At 41.6% G+C, this 23,043-nt stretch overlaps 1 protein-coding gene across 2 annotated transcripts; it reads left to right on the top strand.

Annotated features, from left to right (window-relative positions):
* The first annotated feature begins 1,893 nt into the window (after positions 1 to 1,893).
* Positions 1,894 to 22,710, top strand: pld3 (phospholipase D family, member 3). Of its 2 annotated transcripts, XM_021321447.2 has the most exons (13): positions 1,894 to 2,050; positions 5,046 to 5,212; positions 5,390 to 5,461; positions 7,922 to 7,972; positions 8,050 to 8,207; positions 13,509 to 13,686; positions 13,964 to 14,078; positions 15,947 to 16,074; positions 16,180 to 16,377; positions 16,464 to 16,603; positions 18,567 to 18,732; positions 18,832 to 18,931; positions 20,863 to 22,710. In XM_021321447.2, the coding sequence occupies exons 3-13, from the start codon at positions 5,435 to 5,437 to the stop codon at positions 21,048 to 21,050; spliced, it is 1,449 nt and encodes a 482-aa protein (XP_021177122.2). In that variant the 5' UTR covers positions 1,894 to 2,050; positions 5,046 to 5,212; positions 5,390 to 5,434; the 3' UTR covers positions 21,051 to 22,710. The 2 variants fall into 2 exon arrangements, with proteins under 2 accessions (XP_021177122.2, XP_012727929.2); XM_012872475.3 differs by lacking the exon at positions 5,046 to 5,212.
* The last annotated feature ends 333 nt before the right edge of the window (positions 22,711 to 23,043 follow it).

The following is a 23,043-nucleotide window of genomic DNA, read 5'->3' as shown; positions in this document are numbered from 1 at the left end:
GATTGCGGTCTCAGCTCTGATGATGTACTCCGTCACTGTCTCGCAGGATGATTTCTGCAATGAAGTCAGCTCGGTATACAGGTTAATCACTCTGGGCTTTCCTTTTCCGGCATAATGTGTCCGCAAGATTCTAAGCGCTGCACGTCCGTCGTCTGCTGCATCATGCATGACGAGTGATAGACTTTTGTCATCCAAAAACTGAATGAGCTCTGCATACGCCTCAGCGTTTTTCTCTTCATCGTCCTCATCGGGGGTGGGTTCCTTCAAAATTGTCTCTTTCAGCCCTTGCAATCGAAGATGTCCTAAAAACTTTATCTCCCATAGTTCGTAATTTTTCTCGTCTCCATCAAAGAGAAGCCTTGACCAGCGGCTGTGCGGCAAGTCTTTTTCTCTTCTGTTCATTTTCCTTGTTTACTTACACAGCGGGTGTTCACTGTCTGTCGGGACATTTACCCGTTTCTTCATTGATCCTGGGCCCATAACCTGTTAGCAGAGTCATTCTTTAACACAGCATACAACGTGACATCATGAGACTCACACAGGTTGTGGCTTTCGTGGTGGACCCCCTTTGTTTGAAGGACACACCCTTTATTGAACAAGAGTGTCTTAAATTAGACAGGTCACGTGATCAGACACACAATAATCCAATAATGATAAAAACAACAACAAATGAGAGCATAAAAACATTCATGTCAACACCGTTAAAGAAAATTTGGAGCCGTTCACCAAACGAACGTCCAATCAGCGTTGGCTTTGAGGCGGGTTGAGGTGTGACGCAACGGGAAGCGCGTCAGTTCAGTCTAAACAACATGGCGGCTTCAGCCGATGAAACTAGCGTTAGCGTGGCTATCGAGCAAGTTTTATCGGAATTACAGAGTATTTCTTTGCTGAGCTAACGAGCCCTTACCTGCAGCAGCAAGAGTAGCTTGGCTTGTGGTTGTGTTTTCGTCGTCGCTCGTAACAGAGTGACGACGAATCTGATTGGTTCATTTGGCCCGTCTATCACCAACATAGGCCAATCAGCTAACCAGTATTTTCGCCCCTTCCCAAAATTACTTCAACGGAAGGTTTCCAGATGGATATGCGGAGCAAATCTATCTGGCGGAGTCAGGTTAGAGACCGGCCACCCTCTGCTTAGATCCGAGATCTCATTCTTTTCATGATCCATATGAATGTAGATGGACCCTCACCCTAAAATGAGGATGGAGTTACAGGATGATGGCAATGGCAATTATAAGGAAGGTCATCTTACATGAGAGTGTGTCTTTTATAGAGTTTTAGGTTGGCCAATCTATTAAAGGTACTCAATGTTTTTCTGTAATGCACATAATGGTAACAGTTATTTTCTGAATATATTAATTAATTTATTATTATTATTATTATTATTATTAATACATTTTCAGATCAGCACGTTGCTTTTTTCTGTATATATTCAATGTATTAGTTAACTAAGCTCGAAAGAGATGTAACGGCAGATTTCTATTTTTTTTTTTTACTCTTTAATTTTTGGCTGGAATTGAGATATTTTAAAAGGCTCTTTACTATTTTCCCCTTTCAGCTTTTTAGATTAGAATGCACTACAGAAATTTAAAAAGTAAAACTATAAGTATCCATTATTATTATTATTATTATTATTATTATTATTATTATTATTATTATTATTATTATTTCCCTCTGGGATTATTAAAGTATGTCTAATTCTGATTATTACATTTTCAGATCAGCACGTTGCTTTTTTCTGCATACTCAATGTATTAGTTGACTAACCTCGAGAGAGGTAAAACAGCGACCTCGTGTGGCAGAAAGCGAAACTGTAAATTCTTGCAGTTTCGTCACGGTGACAGATCAGTTCTGATTGGCTGCCTTGAATGATCACATGACCGCCTCCCCTGTTGTTGGTGTTAAGCAGAGCTAGTTCCAAACACTCCCTGCTTTGTGCTTTTTAAACGTGTGACCTGTAACTCACCTCTTTAAACATTACCGTGTTTTAGGAGAACACCTAGCCTGAAGCTATAGAAGGATTTTAACCCACCCGGTTCCATGGCAACAGGTGAGTTGGCAGTTTTTTTTTCCTAATTCTAACTGAAACTTGTTTGTTTTGCTCCGTCAGCGACTTTCTGTCCTCTCAACTCACTCAAACGCTCCGAGCTGATTCTCCCACCGCCAGTTTGTCTGTTTTTTTTTTTCTTTTTTTCTCGGTTATTTAGTGACACATCGTCACAAGATTAACCAGAAACTCCTCGGTTCATGGTTCCTCTCCTCGGTGCTTTGCTCCTTTTACTCATTATTAACAAGATCTTCGTGATCTTAGCTTCGAGACATGAGAAGATTCTCGCTAATGCAGCACAGAGAGACGCTCAAACCTTTAGTTTTAAATAGTTTTACACCATTAAGTGTCTTAGAGTTTAATGCTGCGTTTAATTTGTTCGGGGAAGCTGGGATTTCCCAGTTCCCTATGGTAAAAATGTTTTAATGTCCAGCTGAAGGCTTATTTATGTCCATTAAAAAGCCCATATAGGTCTGCATGTAATAATATATTTGTATGTCCTTATATCTTTTACTAATTGTCGTAAGAAATTGACATTGTTGTCTTTTATTCTAATGTAGGCATAGAAACGGGTTAGGTTAGATATGGTAGGTTTGAATTTGTAATTTTATGTACATATGCTCTATTTAAAATGTTACTTGGCCCCATTCATAAGCCATGGACTGCTTCAATGCTGTCCCCATTACAAAATATGTTCTTTCTGAACTCTACACAATGTTTTAATGTCCTTTTATCGTTTTTTTAACTAAACTAAACTGGTGTTGCGTTCAGCTTTATGGTCAGATCTTCTGCTTTTGTGTGTATTTCCCCCGTTTCTTTCTTCCCCGAACTGCACGTTGCCCATTAGAATACAATAGGAATACCCTTATTGTCCCACAATGGGGACGTCCGGCCGTGACAAAAAAAACACGTAGAAAGAAGAAACCAGACTTGCACACTAGATGGAATAACATGAATAAAAAGCTGAGTTTAAAGTTAAGCTGTAAGGCAGCAGAGAAAGAAATTATCAGAGACAGGGGGAATGCACTATTATCAATAGAAAATGCAGCATATCCAAGTAAAAAATTAAAGTAAAAATGGATGAAAGGTGCCATGACATCACTGCATAAACCATTTCATGTAGTTGATATTTAAAAAAAAAACTAAGGTCAGCTTGTTGTTTTGTCCCTCCTCAGTAATAGGGTCTGGTGTGGTAATGATATGCAGCTCCAGCCGTGGCTTTTATTGAGCTTTTAAACCTCCCAGCAGCCTTTCTGTAAAGCAGCAGACTGCAGTACGGCTACCTGAGCAGGCAGCCTGACTAAGCCGGGCGTACAACGCACCAGTTTTGGATCAGCCTCTCACCTCCACCTGCTGATCAGGAATCGTACCGTCTGATGAAAATCAAACATGTCTGACATTCAGTCGGCCCTCCTGAGGTGATGGTGAGCGCCTCCTGCTGGTGAAGCAGAGCTACGAGCCGATTTCATCCAACCTCGCGCACTGAGCATGTGCAGACAAGGGAATTCTTCTTCTTCTTCTTCTCAGATGAAAACATAGGAGTGGAGAGAACCATGGCGGCAGTACGTGTGACATGGAGTCAAACTGCGGAGGAGAAACTCGCAGAATTACCAAGGCAGCGCATTTCGTTCTAGTGAGCCCACTGAGCTATATAATACACTGGAGTGCTAATCACCGTCTGTTTGAACGAGTCGCTTTGAAGCCACCAGCCGCCATATTGGTACTCCCTATTTCCCCCCAGTAACTAGGGAATATGTGCGCTACAGCATCGAATAACGAGGATTTTCTCATGTTCAGGGGGGGCTTAAAACTTTTAAAATGTCAAATGCCATATATTTTTATGTTATGTTCTAAAAATATCAAGTACTGAGAAAGTCATGTGCTGAAATATTTTGCATTTTATTCATTTAAATATATATGTTTAACATTTATAAATATATAAATAACAATATACAAAAACATATATTTACATATGTGTATAAATATATATACATATATACATATACACATACTTATATATACATATATATTTAATATGAATAACATGTAAAATATTTCAGCACCTAATTTCCTAGTAGTTGATAGTGTTAGTACATCCACTGACTGTAGAATTACCTGTGAAACGTTTTCACACAGCCAGAAAACTGCTTGTTGTTGCAACCAAATCCTATGGGATTCTGTGAGAGCAGGGAGTAGCAAGATGGCGGCCAGTGACTTCAGTTTTTCAGCAAAATCAGCACTCCAGTGTATTATATAGCTCAGTGGGTGAGCCTCATATTTAACAGATAGCATCAAAACTTCCGTCTTTTTCTTCTTCTACTGTTGTCATTTGGCTTCCAGGTAGATGAGTCCGAGTAGCGCCATCTCTCCACGGCGCTGAGTACTACGTGGTTTTTAGACGTACAGTGTGAGCAGTCAGATCGCATCAGAGCGTCGGACCGTACAGAACAGAAATGGAGAGCTGTGAACTTTTAAACCCTGAGGTTTCCTGCTACAGTTTTAGCTGCATATGAGTAAAACGATTGAAAATAACGTACAGGGTACGGCCGGCTTAAATGAGCCGCTGATATTAGCTTGTCAGATTTTCAGTGTTTAACTTCAAAGAGCAGAAAACAAAGGATTTAGCATGATTAAGATGCCGCCGTTAAAACTGCACAGTTTTGGGGCGATCTTATAAGTTTGGGTGAATCAGAATTTAAACATCCAGTAATTGTTTCTCTTGTTGACACTTATTATAACTGTGATGTTTAACATTTTGCATAAACGGGGTTAGGAGTTTTAAACAGCAGTTGGAGCACATTAAATGTTTTTCCTTTATATATTTAGACTGTCAGGATCTCTTGACGTACCGCATCGATGAAGCCGCGCTGCGTTCAGGGTCCAGCGCCGCAGACGGGTCACATGTTTCTCTGCCAACTCAGGGATTTCACAGCGCTGCTTGGCCACGCTGCTGCCGTCAGCATCTAAACTTCCTGTCTTTCTTCTTCTTTTATCGTAGCTCTATTGCATTTTTTTTTTTTATTAATTTACTGACCAGCAGCGTTTAGTTTGAGGCCGGCGCCTGAGCAGCTCCTGCTGTGTGTGGGGAGCCGTGCCGCTGATTGTCTGAACGTCTCCACCACCTGGAAGCTTCTCTTTGTCCTGTTTGTAAAGGACGAGGCTGAGGTGAGTTTGTGGAGAAGACGTGGCTCCGCGTGAGACCCATGATCCAGCAGCTAAACCCAGACGGTCGCTCTACATCGCTTCTTCTCTTGTCCTCGCTGTCGCCGGCAGGTGTGAGTTTTACCGTCTGATCACCTGTTCTGCTCTGTTTCCTGTTTCCTTCATGATTCTTGCTCTCAGAGTCACAGATGAAACGTCTGGCCTGAACTGAAAGACCTCGTCAACATGAAGACGGACGTCACCTACAACCAGGTAACTCTGTTCTCCGAGCAGCCGGGACCTGCGACGGTTCTGGGTCGGATTAGAAAAGTTTTACAGAGTTCTGTTAACACACATCACCTCCCATGTGGGTTCTGACTGGAGTTTGTCTCTTTTTTTTTATTCCTAAAAAGTTTAAAACACAAAAACAACTGGACTTGATTTAAACTTGACTTGACTTAAAGCTTGCAGCTCCACATTTCTCCAGACTTTTTGAATTGAGAAAGCTTTCTGGACAGGAAGTGAAACGTCTTCAAACTTTGGAAAAAGGTCCAGTTGTTTTTGTTTTTTAAACTTAATTTGGAATGACCACGACCTGGATGACTGATAATTATCACCAGCACGTCTATTTTTTTTACTATTTTTATTGGTTAATTATCTTGATCTGTGCCAATAAAAACATAATTTTAACAAAATATTAACCCTGCCTATTAAAACACCAATTTAAGCTTTTGTTTGTCTTGTTTTGTGATATATTCCTTCCCTGGTAAAAACTGTTTTGTTAAATCATTGTGTCTCAGAGAGTCATGGGATTATTCTGCAATAAAAAAACTAAAAACAGGAAGTTCCTAATCTTATAAATGAGAAAGTTTAATAGCGGTAAGGCGTTATTTCAGATCCTCCCACATATTACAGGAACTGGTTTCACTTCTCAGGAAACTCATCAAGTCTCGGAGCTGACTCTTAATATACGGTGGGTACAGAAAGTATTCAGACCCCTTTGACTTTTTCACTCTTCGTTTCATTGCAGCCATTTGCTGAAATCAAAAAAGTTCATTTTAATTCTCATTAATGTACACAGAAAAAAAAACAGACATGGAGTCATTTTTACAAATGTATTAAAAAGGAAAAAACTCACATGCTGTCCATGTCTTCTGATCCTCCTTGAGATGGTTCTACTCCTTCATTAAAGTCCAGCTGTGTTTAATTCTGTTGATTGGCACACATCTGTCTATATACGACCTTACAGCTCACAGTGCGTGTCAGAGCAAATGAAAATCATCCGGTCGAAGGAGCTCAGAGACAGAATTGTAGCAAAGCACAGATCTGGCCAAGGTTACCAAATAATTTCTGCTCTGAGGTTCCTAAGACCACGGTGGCCTCCATAATCCTTAAATGGAAGAAGTTTGGGACGAACACCAGAACTCTTCCTGGCCGTCCAGCCAAACTGAGCAATCGTGGTAGAAGAGCCTCGGTGAGAGAAGTAAAGAAGAAGCCAAAGATCACCGTGGCTGAGCTCCAGAGATCCAGCAGAGCAAGACGTACGAAAGCCCGCATAGAGTCTGCCAAAAAAACACACGAAGGACTCCCAGACTATGAGAAATAAGATTCTCTGGTCTGATGGGACCAAGGTTGAGCTTTTTGCCGTTAATTCTAAGCGGTATGTGTGGAGAACAGCAGGATCTGCTCATCACCTGCCCAACAATACAATGGCCACAGTGAAACACGGTGGTGGCAGCATCATGCTATGGGCTGTTATTCAGCTGCAGGGACGGGACGACCGGTTGAAATTGAAGGAGAGATGAATGCAGCCGAGTACAGATATATCCTTGAAGAAAACCTCGTCTAGAGTGCTCAGGACCTCAGCCTGGGCCCAAGGTCCACCTTCCAACAAGACGATGACCCAAAGCACAGCTAAGATGACAGAGGAGTGGCTTCAGAATGACTCTGTGACCATTTCTGAGCTGCCCAGCGGATCTAATGTAGAACAGATTACTAGATCAATGTGTGCTTCTGTGCTTTTTTGTCTCTCTTGTTGTGTCTCTGCTCTGTCTTCTGTAACCCCAGTCGGTCGAGGCAGATGACCGTTCACACTGAGCCCGGTTCTGCCGGAGGTTTTCCTTCCCGTTAATGGGGAGTTTTTCTTCCCACTGTCGCTTCATGCTTGCTCAGTATGAGGAATTGCTGCAAAGCCATGTACAATGCAGATGACTCTCCCTGTGGCTCTACGCTTCTCCAGGAGTGAATGCTGCTTGTCGGGACTTTGATGCAATCAACTGGTTTCCTTATATAGGACATTTTTGACCAATCTGTATAATATGACTGATTTGACTTTGTAAAGTGCCTCGAGATGACATGTTTCATGAATTGGCGCTTTATAAATAAAATTGAATTGAATTGAAAAGGGCGCTTCTACTCGGTACTGAGCAAAGGGTCTGAATACTTATGACCATGTGATATTTCAGTTTTGGTTTTTAATACATTTGCAAAAATGTCTACATCTGTTTGTTTTTTTTTTCTGTGTACATTAATGAGAAATAAAAATAACTTTTTGGATTTCAGCAAATAGCTGCAATGAAACAAAGTGTGAAACATTTAAAGGGGTCTGAATACTTTGTATAAATATAAATATATAAAGAAAAGAGCGTCTTTCTGGTTCTAGTTTCAGCAGCCGTCCCCGGTTGTGTGTGAAAACGCCCTCAGGGTTGTGTAATAACTGTGGATGTGTTGCAGATGGTGGATGCTGACAGCAGGAGGCAGGGATGCTCCCGGAGAGCCCGGCTGGTAAGTTCCTCCTCCTGTTCGGTCTGCTGTTCTCCCTCCGGACTGAACCAGTAACTCGGGCCGTTTCTCTCTGTCAGGACTCCAGGTGTTGGATCGCTCTGGCCTCCCTGGCCTGTGTGCTCGTTGCTGCCGTGCTCCTCTACAGATTCCTGACCCCACCGGCCTCCTCCGACCATCCGGCCTCCGTCGCCAGCCGCATCGGGGAGAAGCTGGAGTCCTGCTCAGACCCCTGCAGGTAAGCAAGCCTCAGCTGAGCAACCAAGGTGTTGGGAATGGGAAATAAAAAAAAAATAATCAGGCCCACCTGGTGTTTTTTTTTTTCAGTGTTTGTTTGATTTTTCATTGTGGTCCAGTAAAGGCCGCCGTATCTTTTTAACACACCGCTCCAGTGTGTTTTATTGCAATGTTTGCGATCAACAGAAGGAAAATATTCTTTTTGTTGGGCTGAAAACAAATGCACGCCACACTTTTCAGATCTTTTTATTAGTGACAAGTTTTAAAAAGCATCCTATAATTAATTTTTTTTATGATTGCGGTTCACAATTAGGTTCCAGTTTGCTTTTGTCTCATGAAATCCCAACAAGACGCACTGAGGCTTCTGGTGGTAACCTGACAAAATGGGAGGAAGTTAGGAGGCGTCCATCATGTCTGCTTTGTGATGGCTATTTGGATTATTTAAAAAAACTGTTGATATTAAAGGTCTACAAACTGCCTAGTTTAGTTTTTTCACCTTTTTAATGGAGCAAATATCATGTCCAAAACAAGAAAAAGACCCGAATCTGTTAGAGGGGAAAAATGTAAAAAATTCTAAAACTCAATCTGAGGAACCAGGAATAAACTTCAGCGGGCGTGGAAAGATTTTCTCGACATTCGCTCCTTTGCATCCTGGTCCCTTCGCTTGGCTTTAGCTTTAGCTTTAGCTTTAGGGGCTAAGGGTCTTGCTCAGGGACCCAGGCTGGCATTTTGTGGGACTCAAACCTGAAAACTCGCAGCCTCTCCAGGACGCAAGCGTCTTCCTTCAATCACCAATTCAATTAAATTTTATTTATATAGCGCAAATTCATGAAACATGTCATCTAAAGGTTCTTTCCAAAGTCAGACTCCATCATATCCTCCAGGTTGGTCAGAAAGTTTCCTCTCTAAGGAAACCCAGCAGGTTGCATCAAGTCTCTCCAAGCAGCATTCACTCCTCCTGAAAGAGCGTAGAGCCACAGTGGACAGTCGTCTGCATTGTTGATGGCTTTGCAGCAATCCCTCATACTGAGCATGCATGAAGCGACAGTGGAGAGGAAAACTCCCCTTTAACAGGGAGGAGGACCTCCAGCAGAACCAGAACCAGGCTCAGTGTGAACGCTCATCTGCCTCCACCCACTGGGGGCCACCAGGCCAACCCTCCTCACTATAAACACTGCAGAGTAAAAAAACAGCCATGACTTATTGGTCAGATGACGGCAAATGACAAACTGCATCACCGACAAATAGAGCCGCTCAGTAAATCTTACCATCATGGGAAAGATGCTTTATTTCAGGTGTCAGGCATTCGCTCTCTGCGTAGGGACGGGTACTGAATCACGTAAAATCAAACGGTACCATGTTTTGGTACCTAAACGCATCACTGTGACACTGAGGGAGTATAAGAGTGGGCGATTTTCCATGCCGTACATGAACACAGCGCGACGACGTCAGCAGCCCCAGGAATACTTCTAATCTGAGAATTTAGCTAATTTCTCCATATATGTAGCAGCTTTTTTAGACCCATCCAGCGACCCTTTGTTCCAAAAAAGCGACTAGCGGAAAATATACCGACTCACTTCTGTTATCGGTGACTTCCTGTGAAAGTAACAATCATTCTGGGGTTATTATCCGATCACTTCTACAAGCTTCTCCAAGCGCTGCCTCCCCGACACACTGCTGCCTCGTCCTGAAACTCGCCTGCAGTCAGACAACAGAGTCTCTGTTCCCTTATTGTAAATGTGTCCCACACTGATTTACAAAGCCGGATAAAATATGTTTTTAATACATTTTTTTGGTCTGAAACTGTTGTACTAAAACAGTTCCCTGAAGTTTGTTCACACACAGCTTCAATGCCGTATTCACCCCGTTCTCTGGGCCTGTGATAATAACTGTTGTTTTGGTAAAACTCTGTTTTATTATTGCACTGCCTTAATTATTATTCAGGCTTTATGTCTTAAAATTCATAAATCATTTAATAAGGTTCATTTGTAGATCCAAACAAGTTTAGATATTGAGAAATAAATATGTTAAATTGAAAAATTTAGAGATTTTATTAGTAGACTAACATTTGTTACTACATAAAAACACAGAAGCACCAAAAATAGCTACCGTTAAGTACCGGCATCGATTGCCAGGTAGCGGTTATCGGTACCGTATCGGTTCAAATGTGAAGAAAGTTTGTACCCAGGACTAAATCTATCTGAAAATCCCCAACAGAGGGCAGCAGGCCTGTAAAACACCTAAAACTGCTTCACTTTTAGTTTTATTACATCCCAACATTTTCCTGGGTTATGCTCTACACTGAATGCAGAGAAGCTGCAGTACATTTGTTGCTTATTTAGGTGCATTTAACCATTAGGTTTTTGATTACCTAAGTTAATGTTTATAGCCCAGTAATTGATCTAATGCAGGCGTTTCTAACTCGTTTCTATATTGGGCCACTTTGGCATCATGAAGTCATTAAAAGGCCTGTTTGCTCCTGTATAGGTGATACTTTTGATTTCATAATTTCATTCCAGTTTACATAAAAATGTAAAAAAAAAAAAAAAAACTTCACAGTAACATAAAATTAGCACCTTAGGCCCAGTTTAAACAGTTTATCTGCGAGAAAAAAAAATGGTTGATATTGGGGTGAGTTACACTTTTAACTCATCATTCTGGATCACTTTTTTTTAATGTGTTGTGGGAAAACCGACACCTAGTGGCAGGATGCTGTTACTACACAGTTAAAATAATTAACATTCGCTACAGAAGGCACAGTTTTATAACCTGACAACAGCCAGCTGTATGTATCGCTCCGCCTAGCTCCACTCACATACATCTGGGACACGGCTCATTGAAAATGATTTCCCCAACCAAATTTTTGGTCTGGCCAATCAGGACGCAGGGCGGGTGTTTCATGAATGTGACGTAGTGGAGAAGCCACCGTGAGATTCCAACAACAATGGCGGCTCGCATCGAGGAAGCAAGCGTTAGCATTGATGCTGCTATTTCTTCCGTGTTGTCCAATCTATCTGATATTGTTTCATTAAAAGAACATCAGAGAACGGCTCTGAAGGCTTTTGTTGGTGGAAACGATGTTTTCGCCCTTCTCCCGACCGGATTTGGCAAGTTTTGTTTTCCGGGGCGCGTACGCGGACGCGCCCCGGAGCGGTTAGCGGTTAGCGCTAACCATATTGGGTATTAGTCCTCAACGCGGTCAGCCCGGGATCGACTCCGACCCGCGGCGCTTTGCCGCCTGTCTTCCCCCTCTTCCTGTCAGCTCACTGTCAATAAAAGGTGTGCCACTACAGTGTTTCCCGCATGGATTTGCTTATGCGAGGCGGACCGACTCGCGGAGCGGGGGGGTGGACGACACGTTTTCCGCGGCCGCCTCGCCAAGATAGCGCTGCGGGAAACCCTGCACTAGAGCCGCAAACACATAAAAAAAAAAAAAAAAAAAGTTTTTTTTTTTCCGGCGTCGGTCTCATCAGCGTCACGGGTTAGCTTCGGTGTGAGTGGTTGAAATAGCACGTTGATAAAGATGACAGACAAGTGGCTTATCCAATCATATGCAAGGAGTTTTGATAAGGCCCAGCCTTCAGTAAAGGCAATGCCTATGGCGGTGTCCCAGATGTATGTGAGTGGAGCTAGGCGGAGCGATACATACAGCTGGCTGTTGTCAGGTTAACAGTTTTAGCCACTTTATACAACTTAAAATGATATATGCCTCTGCTTTATGACATGATATGCCTTTTTTGTCTCTTAAGGGCCGGAAAAATTGCCTTGACGGGCCGGATTCAGCCCACGGGCCTTGAGTTTGACACGTGTGATCTAATGTGGGCAGTTGCTGATTGTTAAATGGACAGATGCTTTTGTGTTTTGGTTGAATTTTACATCACATTAAAGGTAGAAAAAGTTTCTTTTTCATTTAAACATCAAACCGGGCCTTTTAACCAGGATCTGTAAACCTGTGAGAGCTTGTGGGCAACCCATATATATATATATATATATATATATATATATATATATATATATATATATATATATATATATATATATATATATCTATATATATATATATATATATATATATATATATATTTTTATATCTATATATATATATTTTTATATATATATATATATATATATATATTATAAACAGTGTTGGGGAGTAACGGATTACATGTAACGACGTTACGTAATTTAATTACAAAAAAAAAGAGTAACTGTAATTCAGTTACAGTTACTTCCGAAAATATTAAGAATTACAAATTTAGTTACATTTTTTAAAAAAAATATAAAGAAAGAACCTTTGCGAAATATGTAATGATATTTTTATTGCTTCGCGCCCTGTATCGCCGTTTCCCGCTACGGGTCCTTGTCTCTATCACTAATGATCCATCCTGTGCTGGTGGAGCCTTCTGAAAGAACAGCAAGCGAGCGGACGTTTCACGGTTTTATTTCAGCTCAAGCAGCGCATCAAAAATGACGGCCTTCAAGCTTGTTGACAGCCGCCTCTTGTTATTCACACATAATAAACCGTGAGAGCCGACCTGTGTTGTGAAACTGCAAAACTTTGTCTTAAGCGGAAAATCAAACGCGTGTCTGCACAGCTCAGCGTTCACAGTGTTGCGTTCGTGAGCGTCGGAAAGCTATGGTGCATTCAGGAGCATGGGACATTTCAGTTTTACAACGAAAAAGGCAGAAAACGGAACAGAACTTAACTCATACAATATTAATCCAGAAACAGTGTGGGCTTTCTTACAATACTGAATGCTCTATAATTGTATTTGTTATTTTTTGTTATGCACATCTGCTAGCTTTTTATTCTAAAAAAATCTATAATATTACAGCAGCAAATTATCAAAGTTTTTTAAAGCCTGTTTAAAAGCTCCAAATGGGGCTTCAGATCACACAGCAACAATTGTGCTGTCATTGTTTTACAGGGCAGAATTTGCATTTGCTGACTCTTGTTTTTTAACTACTGATGAATATACAGGAATAGAGTCATACAAGTGCCAATTCCCAATTCCGCTTTTTTAAGGTTCACATTCAGTTCTCAAAAATTAAATGTTGAACATGGGTCAATACTCATTAAAACCTTAAAGTAATCAAAAGTAATTAGTTACATTACTTTTCAAAAGTAATCGAAAAAGTTACACTACAATTACATTTTAAACAAAGTAACTTGTAACTGTAACGGATTACATTTTTAAAGTAACTTACCCAACACTGACTGTAATGCTCATGGCCTCGCTGTTAGCAGCCATGTGCTGCTGGTGGTTAATTTCCAGCGCTTTCTTCTCTTCATCCACGTCAGGATCGTTCTGGTGGAGAGCATCCCCGAGGGGCTGGAGTTTAACTCCACCAGCAACCCCTCCATCTTCCAGGCGTGGAGCCGTCTGATGAGCGAGGCGCGCAGCAGCGTGGACATCGCCTCCTTTTACTGGACGCTGACCAACGAGGACACGGGCACCCATGAACCCACAGCCTCTCAGGTGAGCGCCGACCCTTTACTGTCTAACGTAACTGACTCTTCAGGATACATCTGAACCTATGAGGTCAGATTGTGAATATTTGGTGAGGCTTCGTACGAGTTGGCGGCACTGAGACCCGTCCGGTCCGGCTCTCTGTGTCTCTTGATGCACATTTTATTTTCAGGCTCCTAAAGTCGCCGAGGTGATCGGTCGAGTCTGTGTTTGTTGTGACAGCCGTGTTGGATTGCGCTGCCTTTGCTAGCTGAGCTAATCGATGTGATGGTTGCTGTTTGCACAGGGAGAGGAAGTTTTGAAGAAACTGGCCGAACTCTCAGGGAAGCTTGATGTTCGGATTGCAGTCAACTTGAAGGACGATAAACCACAAGCTGACCTCACACTGCTCAGAGATTCAGGTGTGTTTTTTTATTTTATTTTTATTCTTCATCTATCTTTATATCAGCACCCGTAAGATTGATCAGATGTTCTGCTTTTTCCTTTAAGTGCAACTTTTCTAGTCCTTTCCCTTAAAAGGTGGAATGCTAGAGGAATATGAAACAGGAGAGAAAAGGGGCGTTCAGATCTTAGAAGTTGCCCATACAGAAATTTTTTAAATGTACGGAAATAAAACATAAAGACTCCTATGACACACTTAACAATGTTGCTGCAGAAGTCCATCCATCCACTTTCTGTTCCCGCTTATATGTGCAGAGACATGCAGGATAAGCACCCGCTCACACCTGAGGGTAAAATTAAGAGACACCAATTACCGTCGTTTTTGGACTATAAGTGGCACTTTTTTTTAATAGTTTAGCCGATCCAGCGACTTAGAGTCAGATGTGACTCAGATATCAAATTTAAACGGTCTATTATACTGACTTGCATGAACCAAGGAGTAAACATTACCGTCTGTAGCCACAAGAGGGCGCTCTAGGCCTGTGAAAACTACATGCTGCTCCTGTACCCCTTAAAAAGTCATTGAAACATTAACTTATAGACAACAAAGACTGAACACATGTACACATGTTGTTTCACTGTTTCAGTCTGCATTCACGCAGGGAAGAGTTGCGTGGTGCAGCTTGAAGGAACCAGAACGCAACAGAACCGTTACTGGGCTGTCTGCGAAGCTAGCAGCAGCTAGCGCTAGCTACAGGTCTGATGTCTGGGCGGGTTACAACTTCACTGATACACGTGAGCTTTATGTTGCTCTGAAACATCCGCGTCGTACTGTTAGCTTAGCACGTAGCACCGTTATACTCACGGTCTAATTTAGGCGTAATTTTGACAACCTCGGAGGCAAGAACCTTACCGGTTGGAGTTCCTAGCTTGTTATCCTGATTTAGGAGTAAACAACTTTCAGAGTAACGGGCCGTTACGTAGAAATGCTCTGATGAGAACCTTCCGGGTTGCCGTTTCTGGCTTGTTATGCTAATTTACCCCTTTCATCCTCTCAGGTATGTTCCATATTATTCAGCTGAGTTATTGAATAAGTCCGCGTAACAGATTAAAGGTCAGTTTTTAGTCTGGATTGTGTGAAATAAATTTCTAAAATGCGACTCATAGTCCGAAAAATGTCATGTTAATTGGTGTCTTTGGCCGGAGTACCTGGAGAGAACCCACACGTGTACAGGGAGAACATACAGACTCCATGTAGAACGACCCCAGGCCGCGGTTTAAGCCCTGCAAGGCAGTATTGCTACCAGTTGCACCACTCTGCAGAAATAATTACCAGGGATGTGCCTGCTGTGGGATTTCCAGACATTTTAACAGTCTTTTATGTAGATTCTTTTTTTATTTTATTCTGGAGCATTCTCAAAGAAGAATGATATAGTAGATGCATTCACACAAAGCAGCAGGAACATCAGCGTAGGTGTGAAAAAAGATCTAAAACACAAAACAGAACTTCTGGAACATCTTAATCTATACTTTTCATTGACATCAATTGAGTTTAAAGCAGAGACATTGATCTGTTTATGCATTTAAAGACTAAGAAATATAAATACATATAGGCCATTTAGTGATTAATCCATGCATTTGTTTATGTTTATACATTTAATTCTCTATGTATTTATGGATCTGTGTCTTTAATTACAGGTTTGTACATATCTATGCATACTGCACATCTATTTGTTCATATATCTTTGCAATAAAATGCTAGAATCTGAACATTAGGAATGAGAATCTTCTGTTTAAAGCGAACATTCGGGTCTAAATGTGTTGTGGAGTTGAGCGCTTCACGGTCGGCTCGCCTCTGCTCACTCCAAAAAGCTCTGATGTGTTTCAGGAGCCTCCATCCGGACCGTTGACATGAGGGCGCTCACCTCGGGGGTTCTTCACACCAAGTTCTGGGTCGTAGACAAGAAGCACATTTACATCGGCAGCGCCAACATGGACTGGAGGTCCCTCACGCAGGTACGCGACAGCAGGACCGGTACAAACGGACGGATGCTGGTTCAGAGGAACGTTAGGGAGCTTAGGAACCAGAAACCAGTCTCATTCTGGACTCCGGTTCTGCAGGTGAAGGAGCTGGGCGCTGTCGTCTACAACTGCAGCTGTTTGGCCGCAGATCTGGAGAAGATCTTTGAAGCGTATTGGTTGGTAGGAGAGAGCGAGTCCATCCCGTCCCCGTGGCCGTCCAGCTTCTCCACCCTGTACAACAAGGACACGCCTCTTCAGCTCCCGCTCAACAGCACGCCCTCCAGCGTCTATCTCTCGGTGAGGATCGGTTCTTTGAATACCAGAACATCCGAGTCCTCCTCTGATGGTCGCCCCTGCTTCTCTGAATCTCCTCTCCTGCTCAGAGTTCTCCGCCGTCCTTCTGCGCCGCCGGCAGGACTCCAGACCTCCAGTCCATTCTCAGCGTGATGGACGACGCAGAGAAGTTCATCTACATCGCTGTCATGAACTACCTGCCCACGACGGAGTTCACGCATCCTAAAAGGTGAAGCTTATGTTTGTGGATTCCTGTAGCCCAGGAATAGCAGCACGGCGCTCATCTCTGCATTGAAGACATTTAGGGACCGCCTGCTAATGTTAACACGTCGAACCAAGATGTTAAACGTTATTTACTTCCTCCTTTAGCTGATTTCTGTCAATGTTTCCTGAGGTTCAGTAATGCAACTTGACATCCACTCATCGTTTCTCCTTTCTTCTTCCAAAGACAAATAATTATACAGCAACAAGAATTTTAGAAACAAGAACTGAGGTCACAAGTTTGAATTAATTATGGATTTTCTCTTGTCGACAGTTGACATAATATAGAAATAGGGTCCATTATATTCATACGTTCACCTAAATCTTTTCAAGTTAGGATGACGGAGCTAAAAGGGATCGCAGATCGGCTTTGATGTTCAGGAACAAGGAAAGAACCAGCAGGACTCCAGCCAGTCATGCACTGGAAGCCAGAGCCGCGGTCCCTAAGCAGGCCGGTTTCACATCTGCACTGACTGGGAGGTTGCAGAGCAGCAAAGAAGCAGCTGCTCACAAGCGCTAGATTTATTTATTAATATTTATTGCCAGACGAGGCGAAACTTGAGCTGCTTGGCCACAATAATCCAAATAATCATATCTGCAGGCTGTTAAACCTGGGAACACTGTACGGTTGGGCAACGATAGGTTTGCTTCACTGCTCAAAAATAGAGACTAAGATCAAGTCAGTTCAACCTGTGGATCGTTGATCTGGGCTGCAGTGGAGGCTGTTCTAGTGTTAATGACATCAGGGGCCGCTAGGGGGCGACAATGAGACGGTTCTGCAGGTGGAGGCCACAGACATTTTTCCCTCCTCCTCTTTTTTCTGCTGTTAAGGAGTTTTAAACACATTTGACAAATTCTGCCAAACAATGTTGCAGAAAAGTGTCAGAAACTTGTTGATGGCTGTAGAAATATGCATAGATGAGGCGACACGTCCTAAACCGGGGGTGACGTAACTTTTTCGGCGCATGGGCCAAAATTTTTGAGTCAAAGGAACTCGAGGGCCAAAAACTAATTTTTTTTTTTTACTAAAAATATTATGTAAATTTTTTACCTGCTCTACAAAATGTGATTATTGAAAAAATATATAAAAAAATAATAAGTAGGAAATTAATGATTAATCAATGTAGATTCAAATAATTTAAAAAAAAAGGGTTTTGCTCATTTGTCATGTTAAAAGAAGGTCGTCCAGTTATCAAATTATTTACTATAATTTAATTTGACTCTTTAACAATAATAAACTCTTTTTGGTCTAGTAATATAAGAACAGTATTTGGGTCAGTTGTTCTATGAAAACACTTGCTGTAATCAGCCAATTTTAATAGAGTTCAAAGCAGATTTTAATGCACCAAAGTCTGCATTTAACTGATTAAATGTCATTGGATAGATGTTACCATGAAATAAAAGAGAATGTCAGAAGTGTGTTTACTAAAAGATGAATACTTTGTGTTTTACTCAACATTTTCTATTGTCAGATTTTAACTTTTCTGTGATCATTTTGTCCTCAATAAAAACTAAAATCAGTAGAGGGGTCACAAATGGCCCCGGGCCGCACTTTGGACACGCCTGTTCTAAGGGATACTTAACCCAATATAATTTTATTTTAGTTTATATTTGATCCTTTTATGAATGAGTTTTACTCTTTGTGGATCGCAGTAACTTGTGCACCCCGTTAGGTTTTAGAAATAATTGCAGCTAAATGTTGTATAATCATCCCTTCCCTGATTGCAAAGTATTATTTGACATAGTAGTCACGTCCATTTTAGGCTGCATGTTTCAGATTTTAGCTCCAGTATTTCCACTTAACCTCTGCTCTACTAAATTCATCTAACAAAGGTGATGGGCGTTCAGGTCCGGTAAAGAGTTAATTGCAGGTGGAAAATGTTCTAAAAGCCGTGTTGTTGAGTCTTATCTGTTGTCTGATCTCTGCGCAGGTACTGGGCGGACATCGACACGCAGCTGCGGCGATTGGCGTTCGAGAAAAAGGTCAGAGTGCGTCTGCTGATCAGCTGCTGGCCCAACTCTCCGCTCGTCATGTTTCCCTTCCTGAAGTCTCTGGCTTCGGTTCACGACTCCAAAAACAAGCTGGACATCCAGGTGGTGAGTGCGTCTTCTGCTGCGCCCACAAACGGCCACGGCTTCTCACTTTCACGCGTTTGTTCTCGTAACGAAGTGAGGATGTTACGGTTGTTTGTGCAGAGGCTGTTTGTGGTTCCCTCCGACCCGAGGCAGAAACAGATTCCCTACGCCAGAGTGAACCACAACAAGTACATGGTGACTGACAAAGTGGCATACATAGGTGAGATTTATAGTTTTGAGATTATCGTGTCCAAACTTTTCAGCAGGTGGGCCGAAGTTGTCATGTCAGAGGAATTCTGATTGATAATTTAAAATAAAAGAAATCAATCAGGTTTTCTGTAGGAAATGACTGTAAATCATTGTAGATCCACAGGTAAAAAGGTTTTTTCTCATTTGTCGTATTAAAGGATGGTCATCCAGGTGGCAACATTTTTTTTTTTATGATTTAATTTGGCTCGTTCATAATTAATAATAATAATAATTATTATTATTATTAGTAGTAGTAGTAGTAATAATAATAATGATGATGATGATGATGATGATGATGATGATGATGATGATGATGATGATGATGATGATAATAATAATAATAGTAATAATAATATATTAGTAATAATAATATATTAGTAATAATAATATATTAGTAATAATAATAAACTAAACTCTTTTTGGTCTAGCAATATACGAACAGGATTTGGGTCAGTTGTTCTTTGAACACACTTGCAGTAATTAGCCAATTTTAATAAATGAATTTAAAGCACCAAAGTCTGCATTTGCGTAATAAAATGTCATGGCTCCTTTTTTATTAAGTAATTAAAGAGAATGTATGGTTGTTATAAAATTAATACCTTCTGTTGTTCATCATATTTTCAAAGTAAGATTTTAACTTTTTTGTAATAATTTAAATTTTGATTAAAAAAAAAGTTTCTACCAGCATTCAGCCACCTGTGCTTGTGGATCAAACCTTTCTTAAAATGTGTTTGGGGGGGCCACCCAAAATCAGCACAAGGGCCACAAACGGCCTCCGGGCGGCACTTTGCGCAAGTTTAAAAGTTAATTGTTTATTTTCTTTCCCATACATACACTTACAACTGAAAATGAGTTTTCCTCTACTTACTATAGAATGCAGTTCATGAGTGATTTGGGTCGTATTCTCTGGGCGTTCACTTGCGTCTGACGTAGGGCTGAGCCATAAATCCATTTAATCGATTAATGAGAATTTACAATTTTTTACAATTTCATTTTTGGAAAATCTGTTTTTTATTTCCAATGCATTCATTGGACTTCCATGAAGAGAACAGCACCAATGCTGAAAATACGTTTAAGAAAATCTATTGTCAAAATACTGTAAAGAGGAAACTTTTCTTTTCCTTTTTTTTTACCATAAGACACTTTAATTTACCCATTTACTTATTTCTTTTTACGTTAGTTTGAAGTTACACAAGTGAAGTGAAGTCTGTTCCTAGCTTATGGCGTAAAACCACTTGCAGCAAACATTTAGTTATATTTTAATTTTTGGAAGGATGGGCGGCCATCTTGTTTTACGAGCATTTTTCACGGCTTGTATTTAGCTGCACTTTGAATTCAGGTCAACGCTTAGACGAGATACTTGACACAAAAGCAAGTTTTTAAGGTTTTTTTGTGAAACAAAAGGGAGAAAAAAATGTATTAATCAGATTTGGTCACATAAAATTTTTAAGCCATATCGCCTAGCCCAAGTCTGATGCGCTGCATTCTCGTTCACCTGCTATGTTTGTTTGAGTTTCCGCCATAACTGACGCATTAGCGAGAGAACACGGGCTAACTTCAATATTTATAGCTTTTACCTCAGAAGACATACCGCCTCTAAACAAAGATCTGTGCAGTCGCAGCGGCGGATGCTCGTCCTCTTCTCTCATGCACATCCACAACACTGGTGTCATTTCACCTCGTCGCCAGAAGGGGGCAGACGTCTGCAGAAACTCTGCGACTGACGCTGTGCTCCTTTATGTGCAAATAAGAGTTGAATCCTCAGCCGTGCATTGAAGGCATCTGCTTCACTGCCAAACACGAAGGGTTGATAAACACAATAATAATAATAATAATAATAATAATAATAATAATAATAATAATAATAATAATAATAATAATAATGTACATTTCTGTTCACAGGGACGTCTAACTGGTCGGGCGACTATTTTCTGAACACGGCCGGTTCGGCGCTGGTCGTGAACCAGACGGGTTCCCAGTCAGCGGACCCGACCGTCCAGTCCCAGCTGAAGGCCGTCTTTGATCGGGACTGGCACTCGGCCTACAGCACTCCTGTCACCCACAGTTCAAACCTCAAACACCTCTGTTAGTTTCTCCAGCCAGCGTTACACTTTCACATCAGCGCTCATTTGCACATGTGTGGCGCTCGGATTCATCCCGCGTTCTGCACCTGGGTGGGGAGCTACGGTTCTAACGGGGAACCCGGTGAGGTGAAAGCATCTTCACTCCATGACGTTTGTTGTTATCCACATGTTGTCACGTCACGCCTACAAACTTCAATGTGTTTCAGCCGTGGTTTATGTGACAGACCAACACAAAGCACAGCAGAAATGTGAAAGGAAACAAAACTAGACATAGTTTCTATAGACTGACACCATTACCTATCCTTCCTTTTAAAAGCAGCACAAACTCCCTCAGATTAGCTGATAATCTGAATATCAGTCGTGCCCACAGATTCTCAGGTCTGCTCCTACATTTTTATCAGCTCTGACGGGATTCCCAGTCTTTCCTTCTGGACAGCCTCCCCACAGCATGATGCTGCCACCACCCTGTTTCTCAGTGAGACTGGTGTGTTCAGGGTGACACGCAGAGTTCGTTTTTCTGGGTTTTCCCCACATAGGCCAGAAGGACAGTCATGCTTTGTTGCCTTAAACGGAACCAGAACTTTCTCCCTGACCTGTGTGCCGGGTCCCCTGGTCTTCGTGAAGCTGCTTGTTCTCTAATGAACCTCTGAGGCCTTCACAGAACAGCCGCAGTAACGCTCTGGACTCTGTTCACAGGTTGTGTGACTACTCAGGTGGTTGGAGCGGTAAACTGTGTTTCGTGTGCTGCTCTGTTACATACGATCCATGGAAAACACATTGAAGTTTATCAAGTGACAAAATATGAGAAGTTGGAGTATAAATACTTTGGTGGGGTGAAGTTACAAACGTAAAGCGGGTTTCCTTGTTCACTACGCAGCTTTACTGCCAAACGCCTCGTTTCCCCTGTGGAATAATGTGCTTTCAATCCACAGCAAAGCCTTCTGTACAAAACAATTTGTAGCATTTTTCTCTTTTAGTAAATAGACACTGATATTTTGAACCCAGTCGGGATGTGCAGCAGCAGCCTGGTAAGTTAGCAAAGCACAGACATGCTGTTAGCCGGATTCGGTACGGTAGTTCTTGGGACTGTAGTGGCTGTTGTTCTGCAGCTTTGCTAACTTCAGCCTCTGTGGGAGTTTTACATCCCAGTTCAACTCAGGGATTAAATTCAGAGACTTTTCCTTTATCGTTAGCTCTAACGAGGTGAAAATGAGCACTATTATCGCATTATTGCCTGAGCTGCTGCTCTGTTCTTGTACTGTGTACTGGGCGTTTTAAGCCCACCTTCAATAATCTTGCAGGGGATGTAGTAGTTAAATAACATTAATCTGGTCTCCACTGATCAGAACAAGGGTCTCAAAGTCCAGTCCTGGAAGTCAGGTGTCCCGTAGCTAATAGATGGGTTTAAGTTACCCGAGTCAAATATCACGTCACCAGGACTCTTTAGAACCCGCTGAGGTAAATCAGATGTTCAGCTCATGGGTGTTGGACCTGAGACGTCCAGGACTGGAGGCTGACACCCTTGTTGTCGAGTGATTAAAAAGCAGCAAATCAACATGTTTTCAGGGAGTCCTGGAATAAGCATAATTACCTGCAGCAGTGTTATTGTGTGCAGCCTTCATCATTCATTGTCAATAAATCATTTTCAATAAAAGCTTCAAAGTAACTTTGTTGTTGTCTGTTTGCTGTTGACTGGCTTACGTTTCCTATCTGCGGTCTGTGACCTTCACATCACCTACACGTGAATTTGGTGACAAAAACAGCTCATTTCATTTCGTTTATGACTCTAAATGTTCATATTTTCCCTCACATGGAGTAAAGAATGGTTAAAAACAGACATATTCAGCTGTAGCACACCAGTTATTCACAAAGCGTCCCAAAGTAGCAGCTCCATGCAAATACTTGGTCTCAAAAGTTCTAAATAAACCGGATAATTTCCAACAGGTTACATAAAAAATCAGAGAGACCCAGCCATATTTATTCTATCTAGACGTTGTTA

The sequence above is a fragment of the Fundulus heteroclitus genome, chromosome 18, assembly GCF_011125445.2.
Source record: "Fundulus heteroclitus isolate FHET01 chromosome 18, MU-UCD_Fhet_4.1, whole genome shotgun sequence".
Taxonomy (NCBI): domain Eukaryota; kingdom Metazoa; phylum Chordata; class Actinopteri; order Cyprinodontiformes; family Fundulidae; genus Fundulus; species Fundulus heteroclitus.
Note: the sequence above shows the minus strand (reverse complement) of the source record. Positions and strands in the feature narration are given on the sequence as shown.